Source organism: Notolepis coatsorum, assembly GCF_963971535.1.
Source record: "Notolepis coatsorum genome assembly, chromosome: 15".
NCBI lineage: Eukaryota > Metazoa > Chordata > Actinopteri > Aulopiformes > Paralepididae > Notolepis > Notolepis coatsorum.
The window spans coordinates 70,671,328-70,698,155 of record NC_140179.1 but is presented as its reverse complement, the minus strand read 5'-3'; the positions used below and the strand labels follow the sequence as shown (position 1 = coordinate 70,698,155).

The 26,828-nt window shown below is 46.6% G+C and overlaps 1 protein-coding gene across 1 annotated transcript in view; it reads left to right on the top strand.

Moving 5' to 3' along the window:
- ldhba (lactate dehydrogenase Ba) overlaps window positions 1–26,828 on the top strand; it is a 39,844-nt gene that overhangs the window by 7,507 nt on the left and 5,509 nt on the right. Inside the window, exons 2-6 of the mRNA XM_084330686.1 lie at window positions 4,644–4,780; window positions 15,848–15,965; window positions 18,956–19,129; window positions 22,405–22,578; window positions 25,490–25,607. Coding sequence (XP_084186812.1) covers window positions 4,652–4,780; window positions 15,848–15,965; window positions 18,956–19,129; window positions 22,405–22,578; window positions 25,490–25,607 — 713 coding nt within the window. The 5' untranslated portion in view covers window positions 4,644–4,651. The remainder of the gene's footprint in view (window positions 1–4,643; window positions 4,781–15,847; window positions 15,966–18,955; window positions 19,130–22,404; window positions 22,579–25,489; window positions 25,608–26,828) is intronic.

The following is a 26,828-nucleotide window of genomic DNA, read 5'->3' as shown; positions in this document are numbered from 1 at the left end:
TCAATGAACAGCAATCTCACATAGCTGTTCAGTTCAGTTAAGCCTGCCAGCATCAGAAACGGTCATCTTAAAGGGATATTGTGACATTTTGAAGTTCAAGTGGATATTATTTTCCGTCACCATTTGCTAACAATATGCTGTTTTATGCGCCCAGCAGCCCCAGTGGTGGTGTGGTGGCCTCTGCAACCTCATCTACCCCTATTAGCCAAGGACTGAATCCCACCAGAATCCTCTCTGCCCTACTCTGTCTCCATCTCAGCCAGAGCTTACACAATTACAATTGTCCCGGGAACTGACCCAAACTACAGTTTAGTTTGTCCTGAAATTAACAGGATAAAATAAAATAAATCTGTAAAATGTGTCTGTAAAGGAACCTGATTGTCAGGGAGCGGTTAGGATTAGGGGTTAAGTGTCTTGTTCAAGGACACTTCCACATGACAGGAGCTGGATTTGAACCGGGACCTTTCTGTTTACCAGACGACCGTTCTACCCCCTGATCCACTGTTGCCCCTGTGGCCTAATGCCAGGGGATATAGGCCTGTTCTTACATGTGATTCTTATGGGACGTGGACCTGGTGTTGCCACATTAAATAATGTTGCGTACTATAAAGACATGGAGGATCCAATAATGGCGAGAAACACAATAGCCAATGTTGAATTATTTCATGAATCTACTTTTATCCCTCTATTTGATTAGCGCCACCATAACATTGATACCATAGGAAGTACACTAAATGTACAGATGTACACATAAGCCTTATATCACGTGATGGGCACTGACCATGTCGGTCTTTAAAATACCAGCGACTCATTAATACAATTTCAAGATGAGTGCAAACTTAAATGACTCCATAATATCTACTGTTCAGGATCCCCTACTAGAGGGACTCATATAACAAGGGCTAATTACCCACTGTATGCTGGCTATCTCCTCTGTGGCCAGATCAGTAGGGCAACCCAAACAAGCTCCAAACCCCTCCTCTTTAGGTAGTAGAAGGTTGGGCTATCATCCCACCACCACCTCTTCATTATTTGTTTATTGTTATTTGCACTTACAAACATACATTCTGGAATAAAAGAAGTAAAAGAAGAACAGTTAAAATGTGCATGAAAGGTCAAAAAGCCACAGGGCTTATAAGCGACCTCCCCTCTTAAACCTATATAGGATAACTACACAGAACATCCCCCCCACACACACATTATGCACAAACACGCATGCGCATATCCCCCTCTCATACACACAGATACATACAATACAGCATTATACAACAATTATAATGTTGAAAAAAAAGACTACTCACAAATACACATGGATACTAAAGACTACAGGATCTGTAGTTCTTTTTTAAGCTTGCTTTTAAATGCATTTAAAGTGGAACATGTTTCTGTTAGATTTTGTATATCATTACACATCACTGCACCTTGATAGACAAATGAGAAGGTCCTACAGAAAGGAATGCGTAAGTCATTATTTCTTCTTGTGAGATGTGCATGATAATGAGAATTAAACTTAAAATAACTTTGAAAGAAGTTAGGTAAAGATGAAGGAAGACAAATTACTTTATACATAAGAACCCCTGTTTGGTACCACCTCTTCATTAGGGAGTGCAAAACACCTCAGTCAGTTTTCCACTGGACATTGGTGTGAATGGACAGCAGACTCTGAGACAGTGTAAGTAAGTGCTGCTCCTCTCCCTGGGTAGATGCTCCCTGTATTGTTGCTGTGGTTTGTGTATGTGTGCTGTGTTGAGCCTAGATGTTGCTATTCTTTGAATTATAATTCTACTCACTACAACTGTTAATAATACTACTGCATTATCATTCCTTAGTCAGTGTGTTTTGTGTTACATCATCATTCATTACTGTGTTCTTCATTATTATGTCTGCGGTATGCGGAGCCTATCCAAGGACATTATGCATTCGGTAGCGTCTGTGTGTGGGTGTGTTTTCGTGTGTGTGTGAATCAATGCAATCTCATCGACACACAGGGGTCAGCCCAAGCAAAGTGCAATGGCCAAGCCTTACCCAATGTTACCTGATCAACACACAAAGGTCAGCACAACTAAAGTGCAATGGCCGAGCCTCACCCAATGTGATCTAAAAACTTGACATTTTGGGAGTGGGGAGTTCATTTTGTGATGTGAATAGCGGCCACCCTCTTGGCTGAGCCTCACCCACCAGCGCGCCTCTCGTTTCCAGTAACCTGCAGCTAGTGTTACTCAGTTGCGTTTTGTGGAATACCTAACATAAACGCTAGCGTTTTCTATTCGAAACAACGTGTGTATGCTAAAGCCACATCAATCTCAATGAAAACCACAAACTGCAAGAAAGCACTTGTGTGACTCCCACACATCCTGAAAAGGCCACACGAGATGACATAAAACATACGTCCTTCATTCATTGGGGGGACATATTTATTTGGCTGTTCTATGTCCACTGCACTGGTCCCCAATAAAGTCCCTTCTATGTGAAACCCCCTGTCACTTCTCCCTCCAACCAGGGAGCATACTGTCAGGGCCTATACTAACATGTGATCTACAGTGTTTTGACAGATTAGTATGACATTCACAACTTGCTCATTAGCTTACATTATGTTCACGTTGGACAGAACACGGCCAGTGATGGATGACTTAACCCTCAAGTCAACCTAAAAACATTTATAATATACATTTATATTACATAATATGTGGTGTGCGGGTCCACTGGACCAGAAAATGTGGAAATTGTAGGTGACACTACAAAAAGGTTCATCATCTTCATTCACTGTCTTGATTATAATAGATTATTATTTCACATTTTATCACATTTTATCCCAAAACACAAATAGCACCTTTATTGATAAATGTGATCTAGCAGAGGTAAATGGCAAATATTAACCATATATGCTGTCTATACAGAAAAAAGTTATTTTACATCAATTGTTATGGCTTTATTGATTTAAAATCCCAATATTATTGTGGGGGTAACAAGCGCGAATGCCACACGAGGGTTAAGTGCGAGAAAAGTGTTTGAATGTAAATAATGATACGCCCACAGACATTAAAGGTGCTATAGATAACATTTAGCCACTAGATGTCGCACTAGAGCACCAGCATGTCATTTATCCAATCGGGTGCATTCCACCGTGGGGAAATGGGAAGTAGGGAGCACACAACATGTAACCAACAACATTTAAATTATAAATTAATTAATCAATATTTTTTTTGGGAGGAAAAGCAATACTTTTATTCTGCACCTTTCTAAAAGCTCTGTGGATGTATTCTTTTAAACAAATTATTACTTTACATAAAACTTTTATCTATAGCACCTTTAAGGGTGTGTATCTTCTGTTCTGGGCTTGAAACTTGTACTCGGACACGACCAGTGTGTCTCACTCTCTGATTCTGTTCCGCTCTGCTTCCGTTCCGCTCTGCTTCCGTTCCGCTCTGCTTCCTGTAAATATTTCAAGACCAATGTTTGATCTTTTGTTACAGGGGTTCTTTGTTGCTTGGTGTCCAGGGCTCATTGTTGTTTTACTTCACCTTATTCAAGTGCTGAAAACGTTCCTAGGCTCGTTGCTTAGGCTCGTTGGTGTTAGCATTTCTAACCTGACCTAAAGGGTACTGCTAGCCACAAGCCAGTTTGTTACCTTTCTACTAGCAGTAGCCTACTGGTTGGTTTCAACGAGGGTCGCTAAACAAGCTGTTTTAACTTTTTTAGTTAAGCTGAAGATCTAATGTAGGCATTGATTGTATACAATGTGACATGTGGCCGGAATTCAAAATGTCCGGAATATCCCTTTAAATATGTTCTGCAGCCTCCAAACTAGGGTGATTTCTGCCATACATTATTGAACTGAATTGCCTGAGGTAGACTCATTGAAATGTAGGGGAACTGAAAAGCAGACGGATGCCCTGGTCTATATTTTGTGCTTGGCTGAAGTTCAGTTGGCTGGACTGTTTAGCTATGGTGGTGGTGTGTGTCATTGCGTGACTTGTGTCACAGGAAATAGGCCCTTCACATTTCTTGACCTGTTTAATGTTGCTTTACAGCCATGAAGATACTCGGCTGTTTTGATATTGAACTATCAATCAATCAATCAATCAATCAATCAATCAATCAATCAAGCAATCAATCAATCAATCAATCAATCAATCAATCAATCAATCAATCAATCAATCAATCAATCACATTTATTTATATAGCACATTTAGACATGACACTTGTCAACCAAAGTGCTTCACATAAGATTAAGAACAAAGAAAAGTATAGAATAAACAGAAAAAAAACGGATAGACAAGGAAACAAAACAACACTATGAATATGTCCTGTGTGTGTGTGTTTTTATGTTTGTGTGTGTGGGTACGACAGGAATAGATTACAGCTGTAGGATGCTGATACACTAGACATTTTGGGGAGCAATGTAGATAGCAATAACACACACGTGTGTATCACTGGATTTAGTGAGGCCGGTTCAGCAGTCCTTGGTTCAAGCTGCTGCCACGTCTGCGTTGGGACAATCGCAGGTGGTTAAAAAAAAATGAGGATCTGGATATTTAATGTAAATCGCTCTTTTCTCCCCTCCCTTGTCCTCGTCTTCCCTTCTCCGTCTCCCTCCCTCCCTCCCCATCTGTCCGTCTCCCTCCCTCCCTCCGTCCCTCCAGCTGCCGTCATGTCGTCTGTTCTCGAGAAGTTGATCACCCCGGTGAACAGCGGCCCCACTGAGCCCCCCAGGAACAAGGTGACCGTGGTGGGTGTGGGCCAGGTGGGCATGGCCTGCGCCATCAGCATCCTGCTCAGGGTAAGTAAGGCAACATTTTATTTATTTAATTTTTATTTAACATTTCTTTAACCAGGAAGTCTCATTGAGATACAAGATCTCTTTTGCAAGGGAGACCTGGCCAAGATGACAGCAATAACATTTGCAATATATCAGACGGCAATAAAATGTGCGGTACATCACACAAGAACATAATAAAAGTGCATGTATACAATATACAATATATCACATGTAAACACAAAAACACAAAACAGAATAGTCTACATAATAGTAAAAGTGTATGACAGTATAATACAGGGTAATACAGTAATTTAGCAGTTTTGCAGTTGGGACCCGACTACAGAAAGCAGCGACATTCTGGTCCACTCCCTCGTCACTTCCCGCTTGGATTATTGCAACTCCCTTCTCTTTGGTCTCCCCCACAAACTCCTCCATAAGCTCCAACTGGTCCAGAACGCTGCTGCCCGTATAATAACCAGAACCCCTGTCATCAGTCACATCATCCCCGTCCTATGCCAACTACACTGGTTTCCCATTAAACACAGCATAGACTACAAGATCCTCCTCCATACATTCAAGGCCATCCACAACCTCGCCCCTCCATACCTGTCCGACCTCCTCCACATCAACATTCCCACCCGGTCCCTCAGGTCTGCCTCCTCCATCAACCTGACCGTCCCCCCAGCCCGTCTGTCCACCATGGGGTCAAGAGCCTTCAGCTGCTCTGCCCCCCGCCTCTGGAACTCCCTCCCCCCCGACATCAGGAACATTGACTCCATCATCCCATTTAAAACCCACCTCAAAACCCACCTGTTTAGGCAGGCGTATGTCTGATTTATTTATTTAAATCTTTTTTATTTTTTATTTCTCTTTCTCCAATTTTCTGTTTTTCTCCCCGTCCCAATTTAGTCGCCATACCAATTCCTCCCCTACCTGGCTGCTGTATGCATGTTCTCCTACGAGTCGGTACGATACGTGCGGCGACTGCCAGTGACGTCTTTTCACTTGGCAGCGAGGGCTCTCATTGGTGAAGTGTAACGCGTGGGAGGGCATGCTATCTCCACCAAGTCCTGCCCCCGCTGAGCAAGCGCCGAGACCTGACCTGTAGGCGTCGCTGTCCACAACGGCAGATTCCCACCCGCCAGCTTCCCACCCCCTAATACTGCCAATTGTATTAGTATGAACGACCAGCCAAGCTGGTAGCAACGCCGAGAGCTGGGCTCGAACCCAGCATCTCCTGCGTTGGTGACGAGCGCAATCTCCGCTACGCCACCTGAACGCTCCTGATTTTATTTTTTAAATGGATTGTGATTGTAAATGAACAGTTTTTAAATTGTTGTACGGTGACCTTGAGTGTCTTGAAAGGCGCCTTATAAATAAAATGCATTATTATTATTATTATTGTAGGAAGTTATGTACCGGTAATACAGTTATTGTTATGGTTTGACACCGACCCCAAACGCAACGACACAAGAGAGTAGGATTCAGAGTTGCCAAATACGAGGGCTTGTTTATTTGGTACTAAGAATAAGAGAAACAGGGAAAGCAGGTCAGACAAGACAGGTACAATGATCAAGGGGCAAAGTTCTGCTGCTCTGCAGCTTCTCCCGTGAGGGTTGTCTTGGGAAGCAGGTGTTGACTTCTGAACCGCTCTGCAGAATCCTCTCGGTGGGTTCTCAGATGTTGTTGCGAGACCGAGAGAGGGAGAGAGGGAACGAGTCAGTGACAGAGCAGTCTTAAACGAGCAGGAGAACAGGGTGTACAATTCTTCGTGTTAACAACACAGTGAGCACAGTTCCAAACACAGCCCAAGTGAATCTCTTCGTGTTAACAACACAGAGAGCACAATTCCAAAAACAGCCCAAGTGAAACTCTTCGTGTTAACAACACAGTGAGCTAAATCCAAACACAGTCCCAGTGAATATCTTCAAGTAAACACACTGTGAATATCTTCATGTAAACACACAGTGAATATCTTCATGTAAACACACAGTCCAATTGTGAAATAATATCTTCGGTGTGAGCAAACACACAGTGGATATCTTCATGTAAACACACAGTCCAATTGTGAAATAATATCTTCGGTGTGAGCTAGCACACAGAGGGAGATGGTAGATCCCAAAATATCATTCCATAAAGGAACAAGCAAAAATAGATAATGGCTGGGTGAGTGACTGTTTGACAAAAAGGTGGTAGTCTTCAGTGTAAGTTTACACACGAAAAACGGAATAGGTCAAGAACAGTCAAATAGATAACTCACCCAGACGAGATGCGTAATTGGAACTGGAACAACCGTGGAGGCGAGCGCGCGCCACGGGAGCAGGTATCCAAGCGAAGGCTTCTAGGAATTCCTGGAGAACAGCACAGAGAAAAAGGCAGCAGCAGCAGCAACGGGGAAAAACATCCAGAGACAAATCAAGGCGACTAAACAAGACGATCCAACAACTTAGGGTGGGGAAAACCGGGGTATAAATAATGAGGGATCGATTGATTGAAAAGCGTGGGGAAGTGAGAGAACCAATCAGCGACGTCTCTGGTGACGTCAACGGGGAGAAAGCAGTGACAGCTGGGGAATGTGATTGAAAAGCGTGGGGAAGTGAGAGGACCAATCAGCGACGTCTCTGATGACGTCAACGGGGAGAAACGTGTGAACGAGGGGATAGAACCAATTGACAGAAAATGAATGAAAACATAGCGAGGGTGGTTAAAGGAACAGAACGAGTGAGAGCGCAAGGACAGAAACCTCACCGTACCCCCCCCTCCACGGGAGCCACCCGGCGACCAGGCCGACCCGGCTCGTCAGGATGGGCCCGATGGAAGTCGGTGATCAAGCCGGGATCCACGATGAGCTGTCGGGAGACCCAGCTACGCTCCTCAGGGCCGTAGCCCTCCCAGTCCACCAGGTATTGGAACCCCCGGCCCCGCCGACGAACGCCCATCAACCGGCGGACCTGCCACTGGGGGTGACCATCCACTAGCACAGGAGGCGGCGGATCAGGAGCTGGAGGCATAAGGGGACAGAGGGAGACGGGCTTAACCCGGGAGACATGGAACACGGGGTGGATGTGCATGGATGCAGGAAGCTTCAGGCGCAGGGCCGCCGGACTGAGTACTTTCAGGACCTCGAAAGGCCCGACGAAGCGGGGGTTGAGCTTCTTGGCCGAGGACCGTAGCGGGAGGTCCTTCGCGGAGAGCCACACCCTCTGCCCAGGGCGGTAAGTCGGCGCGGGAACCCGGCGCCGGTCGGCACCACGACAGGCGCGCTCAGATGTTCGGAGCAGTGCGGTCCTGGTAATCTCCCAAACTCGACGGCAGCGGTCGAGGTGGACCTGCACGGAGGGAACTGCCACTTCCGTCTCCAGTGCGGGAAAAAGAGGGGGCTGGTAGCCCAGGGAGGCCTCAAAAGGGGAGAGGCCGGTGGCGGAACTGACCATTGAGTTGATGGAGTACTCAACCCAGGGAAGGAAACGGCTCCAGGATGCCGGCCTCTCGGCTGCCACACACCGAAGAGCAGACTCCACGCTCTGGTTCATCCTCTCCGTCTGCCCGTTTGTCTGGGGATGATAGCCAGAGGAGAGACTGACCGTTGCCCCCAATCCTTTGCAGAAAGCCCGCCATACCTGGGAGGTGAACTGGGGCCCCCGGTCAGAGACGATGTCCTGGGGAAAGCCGTGAAGGCGGAACACGTGGTGCGTCAGGAGGTCCGCCGTCTCGGCTGCTGAGGGAAGCTTGGAGAGGGCCACGAGGTGGACCCCCTTGCTGAATCGATCCACCACGGTCAGAAGGCAGGTGTTCCCCTGGGAGGAGGGTAGACCAGTGACGAAGTCGAGCGCCACATGTGACCATGGACGGCTTGGAACGGGAAGGGGCTGCAAGAGCCCGGAGGGTGCCTGGTGAGAGGCCTTGCTGCGGGCACAGACCGCGCAGGCCAATACGAACTCCTTGACGTCGTTCCGCATGGTGGGCCACCAGAAACGACGAGCCAGGAAGGAGAACGTGCGATGGACGCCTGGGTGGCAGGCGAACCGGCTGGTATGGCCCCACAGCAGTACCTGGGACCGGACAGAGTCGGGGACGAAGAGACGGCTCCTAGGGACGTTGCTTGGAGCACGTTGGAAGCGAAGGGCACGCCTCACCACACCCTCGATGCCCAAGGTGATGGCACCAACCACTCGGGCCTCCGGGATGATGGGAGATGGGACCTCAGAGGGTGGAGCCCCCTTGGAGTGCATCCGGGACAGAGAGTCGGCCTTCGTGTTGCGGGAACCGGGGCGGAAGGTCAGCGAGAAGTCGAACCGACTGAGGAAACTGGCCCATCTCGCCTGCCGACCGTTGAGGCGCCTGGAAGCGCGGATGAACGTTAGGTTCTTGTGGTCCGTCCAGATGGTAAAAGGCTCCTCGGCACCCTCTAGCCAATGACGCCACTCCTCCAGCGCAGCCACGACCGCCAGTAGCTCCCGATTGCCGGTGTCGTAGTTCCTCTCGGCGGGGAGGAAGCGACGCGAGTAGAAGGCGCAAGGATGTACCTTCTGGTCGGAAGGAGAACGTTGGGATAGGACAGCGCCCAGACCAGAATCCGAGGCGTCCACCTCCACGATGAACTGTCTCTTGGGGTCAGGGTGGAGCAGGATAGGGGCGGAAGTGAACCTTCTCTTGAGGGAGCGGAACGCAGCGCATGCCGCTGGGGACCAGTCGAACGGCAGAGCGGGGGAGGTCAGCTTGGTAAGAGGCTCCGCCACTTGACTGTAGTTCCGGATGAACCTTCGGTAGAAGTTGGCGAACCCGAGGAAACTCTGTAACTCCTTCCGAGTGGTGGGTTCCGGCCAATCCTCCACAGCCTGGATCTTGCGAGGATCCGCTCGGGTCAAGCCCTTCTCAACGATGAAGCCCAGGTAGTCGACGGAGTTGGAGTGGAAACGGCACTTCTCCGCCTTGACGAAGAGCCGATTGTGGAGGAGGCGCTCCAGCACCCGACGGACATGCAGGATGTGTTCCTCGAGGGTCCTGGAAAAGATAAGAATGTCGTCCAGGTACACCACCACGAACACCTCCAGCATGTCACGGAGGACATCGTTCATGAGTGCCTGGAATACCGCCGGGGCGTTGGTGAGGCCGAACGGCATCACAAGGTACTCATAGTGGCCCCTGGGGGTCTTGAAGGCGGTCTTCCATTCATCGCCCTCACGAATACGGACAAGATGGTAGGCACTTCGGAGATCCAGCTTGGTGAAGAACGAGGCCTGGGTCAGTGGCTCGAAGGTGGAGCTCATGAGAGGTAGGGGGTATTTGTTCTTGATGGTGATCTCGTTGAGCTGACGATAGTCGATGCAGGGTCGCAGGTCCCCATCCTTCTTACCAACAAAGAAGAACCCGGCTGCCACCGGGGAGGAGGAAGGCCGAATGAGTCCTGCTTCCAATGACTCAGAGATGTAGAGATCCATCGCCTTCTTCTCCGGGACAGTCAGACTGTAGAGGCGGCTGCCGGGAAGGGGAGCCCCTTGGCGGAGGTCGATGGCGCAGTCATAGGGGCGGTGAGGTGGAAGGGCCTGAGCCCTGGTCTTACTGAATACCTCCATGAGGTCGTGGTACTCGGGAGGAATGGACGAGGGGTCCGGGGGCAACTCACCAGCCGGTCTCCGGGGCGGGGGACAGGACGCCGCCTGCAGACAGCGGGCGTGACAGGAGGAGCTCCAGCCCCTGATGGTACCGGAGGACCAGGCGATGTGGGGCTTGTGCAGCGCGAGCCAGGGCCTACCCAGGACCACCGGGACAAGGGGGGATTGGGTAATGAGGAACTGAATTCTCTCGACGTGGTTCCCAGCGATGGTCAGCACGACTGGGCCGGTGCGTTGAGAGATGTCGGCCAGGCGGTGTTGGTCCTACGAAAAGATCTCCAAGGGCCTCACAAGGGCCTCAAGAGGTATGTTGGCTTGGGTGGCAAACTCGAAGTCGAGGAAGTTCTCGTCTGCCCCAGAGTCGATGAGGGCCTCCACCGTGGCACGTTGGTCCCCCCAGGCCAGGGTGACGCTCATCAGATGGTCAGGTGGTGCGCGGCGCTGGGACTGGGAAAAACGGCTCACCAGGATCTCCCGGGGTCTTGGTGAGCCCGATCTTTTGGCCGGGTAGGGCAGTCGGCGATACGGTGTCCCGCACCTCCGCAGTAGAGGCAGAGACCGGACCTGAGCCTTGCCTGACGCTCCGCCTGGCTCAGATGAGAGCGTCCCAGCTGCATGGGTTCCTCTTCGCGCACCGGACGGGGAAGCCTGTTACCATCAGTAGTGTTGGGGACGGGGCGTCCAGGAGTCCGGGGTGCTTCAGGAGGTGACAGTCGGGTCCTCTCGCGCCTTCTCTCCAGGAGGCGTCCGTCAATACGGATGACAAGGCTAAACAGCTCCTCGAGGGAGTCGGGCACCTCCCTGGTAGCGAGCTGGTCCCGGACTGCGTCACTGAGCCCCCTTATGAAGGTTAGGCGAAGAGCAGGTTCGTTCCATCCACTCTCCACCGCCGCCAGTCGAAACTCTATGACATAGTCCGTCACCCTGCCGCTCCCTTGTCGGAAGGTCCCCAACCGGGCTCCAGGGTCCAGACCTCGGGCTGGATGGTGGAACACTCTGCGGAGCTCCGCCACGAAGTCTGGGTAGGAGAACAAAAAATCTGCTTCCATTGCCCAGGAGGAAGTGACCCACTGGGCAGCATGGCCTGAAAGTAGGTTGGTTATAAAAGCCACTCGGGACCCATGAGCAGAAAAACGGCTTGGTTGATGACGGAAAACCAACTCACATTGCATGATGAATGTGGCACACTCCTCGGGATTACCGTCGAACAGCCGTGGGACGGAGAGATGGGGTTCCCGAGGTGCGAGATCTGCTGGGGCTGCGGGGAATGTTCCTGAAGGGTGTGAGAGATGAAAAGTATTAACGGCGTCGCCCAGCGAGTTAAGCTGAGCGAGAATCTCGGACTGTTGTCCCGCCATAGCGGCCATAGAACCCTGCATAGGCAAGACCTGGTCCCTGAGGTCTTGCACCGCAGCCGCAGCCCGCTCTAATTGGAGACCGTGATCCCTGGTCAACTCGACTTGAATAGCAAGTGCGGTTCTGACCCTCTCTGTGTCGGCTGGGGTCGTCATATTGTTGGTTGGATCGTAATGTTATGGTTTGACACCGACCCCAAACGCAACGACACAAGAGAGTAGGATTCAGAGTTGCCAAATACGAGGGCTTGTTTATTTGGTACTAAGAATAAGAGAAACAGGGAAAGCAGGTCAGACAAGACAGGTACAATGATCAAGGGGCAAAGTTCTGCTGCTCTGCAGCTTCTCCCGTGAGGGTTGTCTTGGGAAGCAGGTGTTGACTTCTGAACCGCTCTGCAGAATCCTCTCGTGGGTTCTCAGATGTTGTTGCGAGACCGAGAGAGGGAGAGAGGGAACGAGTCAGTGACAGAGCAGTCTTAAACGAGCAGGAGAACAGGGTGTACAATTCTTCGTGTTAACAACACAGTGAGCACAGTTCCAAACACAGCCCAAGTGAATCTCTTCGTGTTAACAACACAGAGAGCACAATTCCAAAAACAGCCCAAGTGAAACTCTTCGTGTTAACAACACAGTGAGCTAAATCCAAACACAGTCCCAGTGAATATCTTCAAGTAAACACACTGTGAATATCTTCATGTAAACACACAGTGAATATCTTCATGTAAACACACAGTCCAATTGTGAAATAATATCTTCGGTGTGAGCAAACACACAGTGGATATCTTCATGTAAACACACAGTCCAATTGTGAAATAATATCTTCGGTGTGAGCTAGCACACAGAGGGAGATGGTAGATCCCAAAATATCATTCCATAAAGGAACAAGCAAAAATAGATAATGGCTGGGTGAGTGACTGTTTGACAAAAAGGTGGTAGTCTTCAGTGTAAGTTTACACACGAAAAACGGAATAGGTCAAGAACAGTCAAATAGATAACTCACCCAGACGAGATGCGTAATTGGAACTGGAACAACCGTGGAGGCGAGCGCGCGCCACGGGAGCAGGTATCCAAGCGAAGGCTTCTAGGAATTCCTGGAGAACAGCACAGAGAAAAAGGCAGCAGCAGCAGCAACGGGGAAAAACATCCAGAGACAAATCAAGGCGACTAAACAAGACGATCCAACAACTTAGGGTGGGGAAAACCGGGGTATAAATAATGAGGGATCGATTGATTGAAAAGCGTGGGGAAGTGAGAGAACCAATCAGCGACGTCTCTGGTGACGTCAACGGGGAGAAAGCAGTGACAGCTGGGGAATGTGATTGAAAAGTGTGGGGAAGTGAGAGGACCAATCAGCGACGTCTCTGATGACGTCAACGGGGAGAAACGTGTGAACGAGGGGATAGAACCAATTGACAGAAAATGAATGAAAACATAGCGAGGGTGGTTAAAGGAACAGAACGAGTGAGAGCGCAAGGACAGAAACCTCACAGTTATGTAAATTTGCAGAGAGAGACCAGGGTATCTACATTTACATTTACATTTAGTCATTTAGCTGACGCTTTTATCCAAAGCGACTTACAAGTTCTGTACGACAAGCCATCAGGAAGGGCACAACTCTATCAGCTGAGCAACAATGTTCATCAAAGTGTTGAGTGCTACAGTGTAGGTTAGTTTATTAGGACAAGTGCATGACAGTACGGTTAGTTAGGGTTAGATTTTTTTTTTTTTATTTTTTTTTTTAATTCAGATAATGGTTGAAGAAGTGCGTCTTTAGTCGACGGCGAAAGATTGGACGTGATTCGGCTGTCCTAACTGGGGTGGGTAGTTCATTCCACCATTGTGGGGCAAGGACTGAGAATAGGCGACTTCTCTTTGATGACCCTCCCGGAGCTTGGATAGGAGTAGGTCTGAGGCGGCCAGAAGATGCAGAGCGTAGGGGTCTTGAGGGTGTGTAGTTAGAGACCATTGACCGGAGGTAGGCGGGAGCGGTTCCCTTTGCCGCACGGTATGCTAGGTCGAGGGCCTTGAAGCGGATTCGTGCAGCAATGGGGAGCCAGTGCAGGTCCCTAAGAAGTGGGGTGACATGGGCCGACTTCGGTAGGTTTGAGATCAGGCGGGCCGCTGCGTTCTGAATGAGTTGAAGAGGCTTAGTGGCAGTGGCCGGGAGGCAGTGACCATATCTAAGTGGATATGGTCATGTAGCCCATTCCATGCCCAAGATTCTGATTCACCATATTGTATATACAAATGGAACGTGATTCGACATTACAGTGCATGATTTTTTCCCCACAAATAAGAATAACATAATAATAAATAGTTATAAAGTGCAAAAAAGGACAGAGCAGTGAGACAACGATAAGACAATAAAGTGCAGTGGTTGGGGACATGTATACAGTGCAGCACAAAGTTCAAGTCCAAAAGTCCAGCCCTAGCAGCTCGCCATAGAGGGGGGGGGGGGGGGGGGGGGGGGTGTGGAGCTGGGGGACTCGTTTACCAGGCGAGCTGCTGAGGGGAAGAAACGGAGTCTATGGTGGGACCTAAGTGCCGTAGCCGCCTGCCGCGGGGGAGCATGGTGAAGAGGTTATGCCCCGGGTGGGCGGGGTCTGCCATGATCTTCCTCGCCCTACTAGCCTGTCTAGTAGCAGCTACCTGCTACTAGAGCACACACACACTCATGCTGCACACGCTGCACACGCTCACACTATGGACACTTTACAGAAGGAAAGATCACTTTAAGAATAGTATAGCTTGAGATCGTATAATATAGCATTGTATAGCAGTGTACATAAAGACCCAATGCCTCATCCGTAGCTAACAGTGTACTGCACTGCCACAGGACCTAGCATGTCCTACCATGCCCTGTAAATAGCTCATGTACAGATACCGATATGCCTACTTTGTTTACTTGTTTATTGCACTATGTTGCTCTATTGGTTGGACTCTTATTATTATTACTTGTATTATGCACATCGTTGCGGGCGAGACCCCCCGCATTTCACTGTATACCTGTATGCCGTGACAAATAAAACTCTTGTATCTTGTATCTTGTATCTGCTAAGTGGCCGCTAGCTTTATTAACATGTTTATTGAATAGGCTTCCTGGTAGGCTGCATGGACATTTTAAAAGGAAGGAAGTGTCATCATGTCACCGTGGGGCGACAGGAAGTAGAGTGGTCGTCGTGGTAATCGCAAGGCTCCCGGTTCGATTCCCACTCCTCCCGGACAGCGTGTCGAAGTGTCCTTGAGCAAGACACTTAACCCCCTAACTGCTCCCGATGAGCAGGTTGGCACCTTGCATGGTTGCCTCCGCTGTCCGTGTGTGAGTAAATGGGTGAATGTGAGGAACAAAAATGTTAAATCTCTTTGGATAAAAGCGCAATATAAATGCACCATTTATCATTGGTGCCAAATGTGGAAACTTTCAGTTCAGACATTGAGTTGAATGGGATCAGTCATTTAATCAGGTTATTACCTCGGATGTCAGAATCATCTGTAATTAGTTGCCTTGTTAACACACTGGGTGCCTGTCTCCGACGTTATCCGGCATTGCACATGAACGGGCGGGCGGGGTCAGTTGTCCAAGCCATCCCTACAATCGCTTGTTTTGCCGGAGTGTTTAGGACCCGCCCCCACGCCGCAGCTCGGTAGAGAAAAGAAATTACATAGTTTCAAATGGAGTGCAATAGCGGCCGCAAGGCGGTAGGCGGCGGTATTGACCGTCTGCGATCTCAGACACATTCAGTACAGCATGCACAGGCTGCCCCGATGAATTATGAATGGCAATAGCGAATAAAAGAAATACCGAAACAGAAACGTAGATCTACGTTTCCGGCACTCAGCGGTCGGGCCACAGAAACGTAGAACTACGTGAACGGCACAGAAAGTGTTAACTAGCTAACGTTTGATATATCGGTTGATATATATTTCATCAGATAGCTTGTATATTTGTTATTTGAATACAGGCTTCAATAGAACTGGCACCAAAGTCTGGCACCAAGCAAAGCATGGAACGCTAGTATTCTGACGTGATGACCCTTCCTTCTTTTATAGTTTCCTTGGTAGGCTGTTGAATAGGAATTCCCTCACGGCCCTTTCCTCTTCTTTTCCCCCGGCTGCAGGACCTGGCTGATGAGTTGGCTCTGGTGGACGTGATGGAGGATAGGCTGAGGGGAGAGTGCATGGACCTGCAGCACGGAAGCCTCTTCCTCAAGACCTCCAAGATCGTCGCTGACAAAGGTAGGAACACCCCCTCGAACAGCGGCTCCCATATCTAGGATCCCCAGGATGCCACCAGAATGAGGCACTGAATTTAGGGTCACAAGTGAAGATGGTACACAGAAATGTATTTTTCAATGGTTTTCCTCCTATGCACCTATGGAGTCAGTGTTCTAGAGTTGGCCGTTTTTAATATCTAGGATCACCAAATAGATACACGCGAGTCCCAGAGACCATGATCTGAGAAGAATTCTGTTACTAGATATGATTCAGTGCAGAGTTATATAACTGTCTATACTGTAGGTGGAGCTTTTAGAATCTAATGTTCCCCACTGTTGGATTCTTCGGTAATCAGCCAATCTCATCTCGTCATCTCCTTCGTGACTCCCTGTTCTGCGTTGTGTTTGTTTCAATACTTCACATTGGCTGTCACCCACTGTATCAACCCCTGTTAGTACATCTGTTAGTCATAAGAAACGACACTGCAACGTGATCTCTTTCCTTAGATCCTCATGTTTATTTTCATAAACATAGCCTCTGTACCAGATGTAACCAATTCGGTAATGTCCTTGAACAGTCTTTGAAGGAAAACTAAATTCAGTATTCTCCACTGTCTCTTCTCTCATCAGTCCCATGGTTCTGGGCCTCGTCGTAGCCAAAACCTCCCCTGTTAGCCGAAGCTAGTGATGATGTGTCATATTCCCCTCCCCCACCCAGCGAGGGTGAGGAAGGATCTCAGGCCATGGTTAGACTAGTGTTTTTGTGGTCGTTTTTGAATACGTTTGAATACGTTTGCTGTCCCTATTAGATAGAAATGCCATTTTGGCAGGAAACGTTTTGGCCCTACTGAAAACGCTAAATTGTGTTTCCGTTTTGGAATAACGCCAAAAACTCGCCGACAACTTGTCGTGTAATCTGCGCGGAGCCGTTGTTGCTCAACGCCCATGCGCAGTAGATACCATCTGCGTGCCCTTCCGGTGACAACAGAGCTGTCCCAAATAGCTGCAGCTACCATGTGTTGTCAAGTTATTGTTATAAGGACCCCAGTCTAAGCTACAACAGCCTGCATTCCCTTAACAATTGTTTGTATTGAGCCGTATTGTATTGTACCCATTATGCAATATGTTAAATAAAGTTTACATCCATTCATTCTGCTAGCATTACCGATTGCATGAGCAGCTGGTTAACGTGAGCTAGCGTTAGCTATCAGACCCTGTTAGCTCAAGCTCCTCTTTCAATCTTAACAAGCATTAAACAAAATGGCCCAGTCATCTATTCACTTTTGTTTAATACACGAGGCGTTGTCTCTAATGTTATCTAGCTACTGATAGCTCCCGATATCATCAGTTTGGTGCTGGCTGGTTAACGTGAGCTAAATGTTAGCTTCTAGCCACAATGCTATACTGTTATAATGGCATATTCCTATCGCGTTAGCATGTAAGCTAACAAAATTAGCGCCGATGAGATTAAACTCCGCTCTTGGTGGTCAATGGACCTGTCTCAAAACCCTGCCCTCTTTTTTTGATCCTCCAATCACAGCTGTCGCTTACCTCTGACTTCCTCGTACAAACAAAGTTTGTACAGCTGTGATTGGAGGATCAAGAAAAGGGGCAGGGTTTGAGACAGGTCTATTGTGTTGATGATAGTTTTGTTTCATCAACAAATGAGAGGCAGAACACACAGTGAATGTATCCGTTTTGTTTATTGCACTTTTATTACACTTTGCTGAAAAATAAGTGCTGCATTGGCTAAATAGCCGAGGCATTTAAAGATGGCGGCGTGTTGACATTTCTTTGCAGGAAGTGTATTGGCACATTCAAGTTCTGATTGGTTGAAAATTGTCTTCATGTTCGCCACCTACTGCCACCTACTGCTTTGGCAGTGTACTACATCACTGTGCTCAGGTGACAAAACGAAAGTGTGACTCGCCTACCTACGTTGCCTACCTACGTTGCGACCTGGAAAAGCGAAACTCATCTGAAAACGAAACGAAAGTCTAACCGCAGCCTCACAGTCTCTGATCAGCGCGTCTGCTCGATTGTGCCTCGTGTCTCAGTCTAAACTTACCCCGGAAGGAACTCACCCCCTCTTCTTGTTACTGCGTGACACGCAGTCTTTGACAACAGCTCTTTGATCCAAATCACTATAGCAACGGCGATGTTGATATTATCCCCATAGTTCTCTCTGACCGAACCTGCCTGCTCTCAGTGCAAATTTTTGGTTACAAACCTGCTGACGACCTTGGCATTCACACACCCTGCTTGCTACCGTGGAGACACACACTGGCTGCCGGCTACTTTTAAGATCTATAGATCTGTCTGAGTAGATGCTGTCACCCACCAATACATACATTATATACACATTGAAAAACATAGATTCCTTCACCACTTGTAAATGACTCAAGCAGGCCGACTAAAGCAATTAGAATCGATATCTAAACCATTACTCTTTTATTGATGTGTTTAATTATCTATTTTCTAAGTGTTCTCCCTCGCCCCCACACAAAGCAAATGTTGACACGTGGGCAATACATTTATTGTAATAAGTATTACAATATAAGTATTTCAATGTCATTTGATCTGTTATATTAATCTAATCTATTTCAATATAATTGAAACGGGAAGTTGGTTCAATTTTAACCCCTTCACTCCCTGTGAGTCTGTCCAGTGGTGGCTAACTTCTCATTCTCTCCCTGCTCCTCTCTCTCTCTCTCTCTCTCTCTCTCTCTCTCTCTCTCTCTCTCTCTCTCTCTCTCTCTCTCTCTCTCTCTCTCTCTCTCTCTCTCCCTCCACCTCTCTCCCTCCACCTCTCTCTCCCTCCATCTCTCTCTCTGCCTCTCTCTCTCTCTCTCTCTCTCTCTCTCTCTCTCTCTCTCTCTCTCTCTCTCTCTCTCTCTCTCCCTCAACCTCTCTCTCTCCCTCCACCTCTCTCTCTCTCTCTCTCTCTCTCTCCGCCTCTCTCCCTCTCTCCCTCCACCTCTCTCTCCCTCCACCTCTCTCTCCCTCCATCAGACTATGCGGTGACGGCCAACTCTCGCCTGGTGGTGGTGACGGCGGGCGTGCGCCAGCAGGAGGGCGAGAGCCGCCTGAACCTGGTCCAGAGGAACGTCAACGTCTTCAAGATGATCATCCCGCAGATCATGAAGCACAGCCCCAACTGCACTCTCATCGTCGTCTCCAACCCCGGTGAGCGGAGCGCTGTCTGTCTGTCTCCAACCCCGGTGAGCGGAGCGCTGTCTGTCTGTCAGACAGTAGGGCAGCATGTGGTAGTCTACACCCTCCCCAGACCGACAGTTGGGCAGCATGTGGTAGTCTACACCCTCCCCAGACTGACAGTAGGGCAGCATGTGGTAGTCTATACCCTCCCCAGACTGAATGTAGGGCAGCGTATGGTAGTCTACACCCTCCCCAGACTGAATGTAGGGCAGCATGTGCTAGTCTACACCCTCCCCAGACTGAATGTAAGGCAGCGTGTGGTAGTCTACACCCTCCTCTGTATAGATGTAGCAGTACTGTCTATCTGTATGTCATGTATGTCATATATGTTATGATGAATTGAAAATGGGGGACCCTGATGTAAACAAGACGAAAGTCTTTCTCTGGTCTGCATCCCCTTAACAATTGTATGTATTGAGCTGTACTGTACCCATTCTGCAATCTGTTAATAAACTTTTCAATCAATCAATCAATCAATCAATCCCCAGACTGAATGTAGGGCAGCATGTGGTAGTCTACACCCTCCCCAGACTGAATGTAAGGCAGCATGTGGTCGTCTACACCCTCCCCAGACTGACAGTAGGGCAGCATGTGGTAGTCTATACCCTCCCCAGACAGACAGTAGGGCAGCATGTGGTAGTCTACACCCTCCCCAGACCGACAGTTGGGCAGCATGCAGGGACGCGGCAACTGGGGGTGCGGCGGGGGCTGCAGCACCCCCTGCTGGCGGGGAGTGTAACTGCAACTGCAAGGTTGTTTTGGCTTTATTTATTCCATTGTAACCGAGGCTACTCAATGTCACAGAGCGGAGCGGCACTGCAGATTTATCCTACTCTTGGAATTCATTGCCAGATCGTCATAGGGGCGCTGTCTCGATAATGCAGTGTTGTTAACACTTTAAGTGCCGAAAACGTGTTTAGGCGTCTTTCCTAGCCATGCTAAAGTTGCCGAGGACGCCCTAACTCGTCTTTAATATCAATATTTCAAAAATCTGTGATCGGAATCATATTTCCCCTCTGCAGCCTTCACACACAGTTCTGAGCTCCTCTCAATCCTCTAGCGGTTCAAGAGTGCCATCTGGTGGCCGATCGGCAGAAGCGCCAAACAGGAAGTCATGTGGATGAAGTGGTGATCACCCATATTACTTCCGGGCACACTCTATAGGTCCCGGGACTCGAGCTCAACACAATACATAGCGATCCGTTGCCAATAACTCGATAAACAACATGATTTGGACGTATATACTATTATACAACCTGGAAATGGACCGGGTATTTCGACATCCCATAATGGAAAACTGTCTACCCCACGCTGATCGCCCAACGGCCCGCGGAGACTGGGGTGAGTTTTAGCGTGTAGTATTACCGTGTTCGACACTAACTGCTATGATGAACATTTGACCCACATTAGATGAATGGTATAACGTTGCCCACGGAATTATAAACGATCCCCCGCCCATCCGGTCATCATCAGATGATACGTAGAAACTTCTAGAAGCACGTCCATTTGAAATTTTTCATCTGGCACCGATCGCTACCAAACTGTATTTGATCATCAATATAATGCATTTGGGGCTATAAATCACGTTCTGGAGAAAGCTGCAGAAAGAGATGAAAACATACTTATACTTTAGATCATATTTTAGTATGAATATGTGAATGAAAAAGTTTAACGTTCATACACCCTGAACAATACATATAGGACATTGAATGGGCCCTAATAATGACAATCTAGCAATAGAATTTAAAAAGTTATAGCCCTGCAAAGAAGGGGAACTTCTCCATAGACAAATAGAGCTGGCAACGGATGGTATATCATGAATTTAACCTTAGGCAATCAAAGTGTTAACAGCGTGTAGCCGACGCATGAACCGGTTGGGATTCGAATAGACGCGGCCTGGAAGCGTCAACGCGGAACTGGAAATCTGTTGGTAAAAAAATAGACGCAGTCTGGAATAGTTTTGGGACGGTGAATTTGCAGTAAAGGAATATATCTGCGGTTTCCCTGGCGTGAACAAGCCAGCAGAACTATCCGAGCCCCCGGGAGGGTGGTCGAAGACCTTTTGCATGTCGGCGATCATGTATGCGGGGAACGAATTGCAGAGGGAGGGCGCAACAGGTGGGGTAAGCTGGGCTGTGATGTGTGCATCAAAACGGTTACATGTTTGTCTCGCACGCTCCGCAGAGCTGAGCGTGAGAGCGTGGAGTTGGGCCGTGGTCTCCTCTAGTGAACGAGAGTGTTGGTTTACCAGAGTGGTAAACCTATGACGTTATTATTATATCACTTATCTCAGCACCCCCTCATAACACGTTTCAGACCCTGTTGAACTATCGCTCTAGCCTCTGACTCAATAGTATCCATCTGCAGAACGTCAGCCCCAGCACTCTCAGGCCCCACCCACGCTGAATGTGATTTGACCAAAGCAGAGTATACACACAGATAGTGGAGCTGTTTGCAGATAGCGAGCATTTTGACTTGTTGCGTGGTGGCGATGTCTCGCAGACAATACAACTACAAGTATAATTATATAATATATATATTTTATAAAAAAATAAATAAAAATTATATAAAAAAAAAAAAAAAAAATCAAACACAGAAAATAAATTACTCTTAGATGTCCCCGAAGTCTAGGCTAAAGACAAAAGGTGATCGAGCTTTTGTGGTGGCTGCCCCTAAAATATGGAACAGTCTTCCACTGGAAATTAGGCCTGCCAAGACCCTACAGAATTTTAAAACACAGCTGAAGACTCACCTGTTTTTATTGGCGTTCTGACTGGCTTGGTGAGCCAAACCTGGTCGTGTGGTGATTGTTTATTTTGTTTACGTTTTTTTTTTTTTATTGTCGTTTTTATGACTTTCTGTGTATACTGTATTTTGTATTTTCTTTTAGTATTTCTGTTTTTATATTGTACAGCACTTTGGTACAACTTCGGTTTGATTTAAAGGTCCAAAGACTAGATTTGTATATTATCCTATTTTTGTTTCGGTGTGTTTATTAGTCAGGTTGTGGAAGTGCTGTTTCTGTGTGTCTGTCATTTTTGTCCTTTTATACCGTCTGTGTTTTTACATCTTTTTTTCTGTACTGTTTCTACTCTGCTCCTGTATTGGATTAGTTGTAGACACACTGTGTTTGATCTGTACCTGTATTCCAATTATGGATTCGACCATACATGGCAAATAAAATCTCTGACTCTCTCTGACTCTGAAATGTGCTTTATAAATAAAGTTGACCTTGACCTTAACAGTTGACGTGCTGACCTACGTGACCTGGAAGCTGAGCGGTCTGCCCAAGCACCGCGTCATCGGCAGCGGCACCAACCTGGACTCCGCCCGCTTCCGCTTCCTGATGGCCGAACGCCTGGGCATCCATGCCAGCTCCTTCAATGGATGGGTGCTGGGCGAGCACGGCGACACCAGCGGTGGGTGAGGAGGGGTAGCTACTGGGGGAATCAAGTAGGGCTGGGTGATATGGCCTAAAAATAAAATCCCAGATTATTTTTTTTTAATCCGAAAACTAGAAACGCCAAGGAAATCATTCAAATAACTTTGTTTTTATTTGACACAAAAAATGTATCAAACCAAGATGAATGTCCCTATTGGGACTGAAGTGCAAACCTAACTTTCACCAATCTAAATAAAAAATAAAAAAATAAAAAAATAATATATATATATAATATAAAATGTTACTCTTGATCAAACAAAGATGAATGTCCCCTATTGGGATTAATAGTGCAATAACTTGCTTTTTCACCAAACTTCACTTAAAACAAATAAAATGTGCCTCTTGATCATCAAACAAGAATGAATTTCCCTATTGGGATTAATAAAGTGCAAATCTAACTTTCACCAAACATCACTTTTTGTAAAATAAGAGGTGACTCTTGAAAAAAAAGAAGACAAAAAAATTATATATATATATTTTTTTTGAAAATCGATTTTAATTTGTCAAAATCGTCCTAAATCATTAATTCGAATTAATCGATAATATCGATTAATCGCCCAGCCCTAGAATCAAGATAGAGCAATATATTGCACGATTCTGTGTGCCGATATATATATATATATATATGTATCAGGGGCGACAGTGGCTCAGGAGGTAGAGCAGTCGTCTGGCAATCCGGAGGTTCCCGGTTCGATTCCCGCTCCTCCCAGGCAGCATGTCGATGTGTCCTTGAGCAAGACACTTAACCCCTAATTGCTCCCGATGAGCAGGTTGGCACCTTGCATGGTTGCCTCCGCAGTCGGTGTGTGAGTGAATGGGTAAAATGTGAGCAACAAATTGTAAAGCGCTTTCGATAAAAGCGCTATATAAAAAAGCAGCCATTTACAAAAAAAAAAGCAGCCATATGTATCTATATACAGTGACAGCAAGTATCGGTATTTAAAAAAAGAAATTGGTGAACAGACTGGAAAACTTTATCTTATCAGATAAAACAGATGATGTATAATACATTTGAAAACTTTGTTACCATCTGCAATAAAACACATTATGTTTTTTTTTATTGCAGATGGTAACAAAGTTTTCCGTTGAGTACATAATTAATAGTTCATAATAATTAAGTTGTGGTCAGTGTGTTAAAGAGACACTATGCAATTAGTTGTACATTGTTTCATGTACAATTGGCCAGTTTGTGATGCACACCAACACATTTGATCAATCAATTCTGTGAGTAAATACATAATTCCAGCTTTTTTGCCTTTTTTATGGGTATTATTATTATTATTATTATTATTATTATTATTATTATTATTATTATTATTATTATTATTATTATTATTATTATTATTATTATTATTATTATTATTATTATTATTATTATTATTATTATTATTATTATATATATATATATTTTTTTTTTACTTCTACAGTTACAGATATTGTGGTGTATCGTAGATGAGATCTCTTGCAATATATTGATTATGGCAGATAAGGGGTCACTTTACAGGAAATTAAACCATTATCCGTTTGTATTTCTCAGCTTTTTGGAAACACAAGTTATCTCATCAGGTAGACCTTCCTAGCCCAATTTAGATGTATCCTAGTGGGGAACCAGAGGCTATGTATGATGTATTAAGCCTCTAAACAGGTCACTGTGTACAGGACAGATACATGATTTAGCATCCAGTTGGCACTGGTGTGAGATTATTTGTCTATCTGTTTCAATCTGTTGATAAAATTTAACACCAAAAAGCCTCTGTGGTTTTTAGCTGCTTAGTAAGATACAGCATGAATGGGGTGCGGCTGGGTAGCGCAGTGGAGAATGCACTCGCCTACCACCGCAGAGACTCTGGGATCGAATCCAGCTGTCAGCGGTACCTCCGGCTTGGTCAGTCGTCCCTACAAACACAATTGGCAGCGTTAGCGGGTGGGAAGCCGGCAGGGTATGTGTCCTGGTCGTTGTAAACTGCGGCTCCTACTGGTCGGTCGGGGCGCCTGTTCAGCAGGGAAGGGATCGGGGGGAAATAGCGTGAACCTATGCACGCGTTACGTTCCCCCAGTGAGAGTCCTCGTTGTCAGGTGAAAAGAAGCAGCTGGCTGACTCCACATGTATCGGAGGAGGCATGTGGTAGTTCTACACCCTCCCTAGGCCGACAGTGGGACAATGCGTGCAACGACCAGGAAGGGAATTGGCATAACGACTAAATGGGATGGGAGCAAAAATACAGAAAAAGTGAGAAAAAATTATAAATTATATAAAAAAAGAAAATATACAGCATTAATGAGGATTTAGATCCAAAACAAAATGTCCCATGTCAGATGTTTTCATACATCACTGGGTTACAGCAGGGTGTCAAACTCGCCCCGTTCATCAACTGCTGACATTGGCTACAGTGAATTCAGATGTTCACCTGCCAATGTAATATTCTAGCAGCCAGGTTTTGAGAATAGGCTAGAGATGATTGATTAGTAAAATGGACAGACGCAACGAACCGTGGTTCAAATTAAACAGTGCTTGGCTGGTGTTAAAGTAATAATCTCACACATTTTCATATAAATAAATGTTCTAAAGTAACGGTGGTGTCTGGTAGGACATTCCCGGGAAAATCATCCGGCCCACACAGGAAGCAATGTGTTTTTATGTCACGGGGCAGCAACAACAGTTTGTTTGGAATGAATAGAAGACTAACTCTGTAGGCCAAAAGTCCAACATGAACAGAAATGAGGATCTTGTGGATTACCACTTTAACTCTGATGTTGAGTAATACTAATGTGTAGGATTAACACATAGGCTGTCAGCTAATATGTATGTGTGTGTGTGTGTGTGTGTGTGTGTGTGTGTGTGTGTGTGTGTGTGTGTGTGTGTGTGTGTGTGTGTGTGTGTGTTCCAGTGCCTGTGTGGAGTGGTGCTAACGTGGCAGGAGTCAACCTGCAGAAGCTGAACCCACAGATCGGCACCGACGCCGACAAGGAGCAGTGGAAGGCAACACACAAAGCCGTGGTCGACAGGTACAGAGCCTGTTGTGTAAAGGCACCATTCACGTTGTAGTGGTAAAATAACCCATGCTGGATGGTATCACTTATTAAAGGAACACGCCAACATTTTGGGAAATTAGCTTACCGTCTTCTCCAGAGAGAGACAAGAAGATGGATACCAGTCTCCTCTGTGTGTGTTCAGTAGAAAGCTATCTGGCTGCACGTTAGCCTAGCTTAGCACAATGAATGGAAGCGGACAGTGCCGGTTAGCCTAGGCATTGTCCATCTAACACTGCTCCCGAAGGCTAACCAGCACTGTCCTCTTCCATTCCTTTAAAGCAGGGGTTCCCAAACCTTTTCAGCTTGAGACCCAAAAGAGAAATTTGGTGTTTCCCCGGGACCCAAACTTACAAAAATACATCATGAATTGCCATAACATACATACAAACATACAAACCATGAATTTCAAATGTATATGAAATGTATTTATTTCATTATAAAAGTACATCACAGCAATAATCAGAGTGTAATGTTAAGTTGCTCACCACCTCATAACATACATACAATTTTGTAACACTTTTAAATGAACAAACATGTTCTACTCTCCTTTCTATTTCTCACCCCTTTTTCAACTCTCCATTTCTTACCCCCTCCCTCCGTCCCTCAACCTTAAACCCCAACATTGAGCAACATTCTGATTAATTTGTACTGACTTATTTAAAAATTCTACTGACCTGACATCATGCTAGAAGGGGTATACTATTTCATCTATGGCACAATGAAATCTAATGAGAGGTATGTGGCTGGTTGAAGTTTTCAACCAGCAGATCTATTCTGGGCTTGGTTTTTGAAAGTGCTATTCTGAGGTCATGCTGAGCATTTAGTCTGTATTTGTTTTTCAGCTATGCTAGAGTAGAAAACCCAGATTCACATAAGTATGTGGTGCCAAACTGAATCAACACATCTACAGCTTTTTTTTTTAATAAAAAAAATAAATATATATATATATATAATATTAAATTTTTTATTTATTTTAAATTTTTTTATTGGCGACCCAATAAAAACGGGTCCACCACCCATTTTGGGTCACAACCCTAAGTTTGGGAAACGCTGCTTTAAAGGAACACACCAACATTATGGGGAATTGGTTTACCATCTTCTCCAGAGTGAGACAAGAATAGATGGATACCAGTTCAGCAGAAAGCTATCCGGCTGCACTTTAGTCTAGCTTAGCTAGCTTAGCTATCTGTTGGC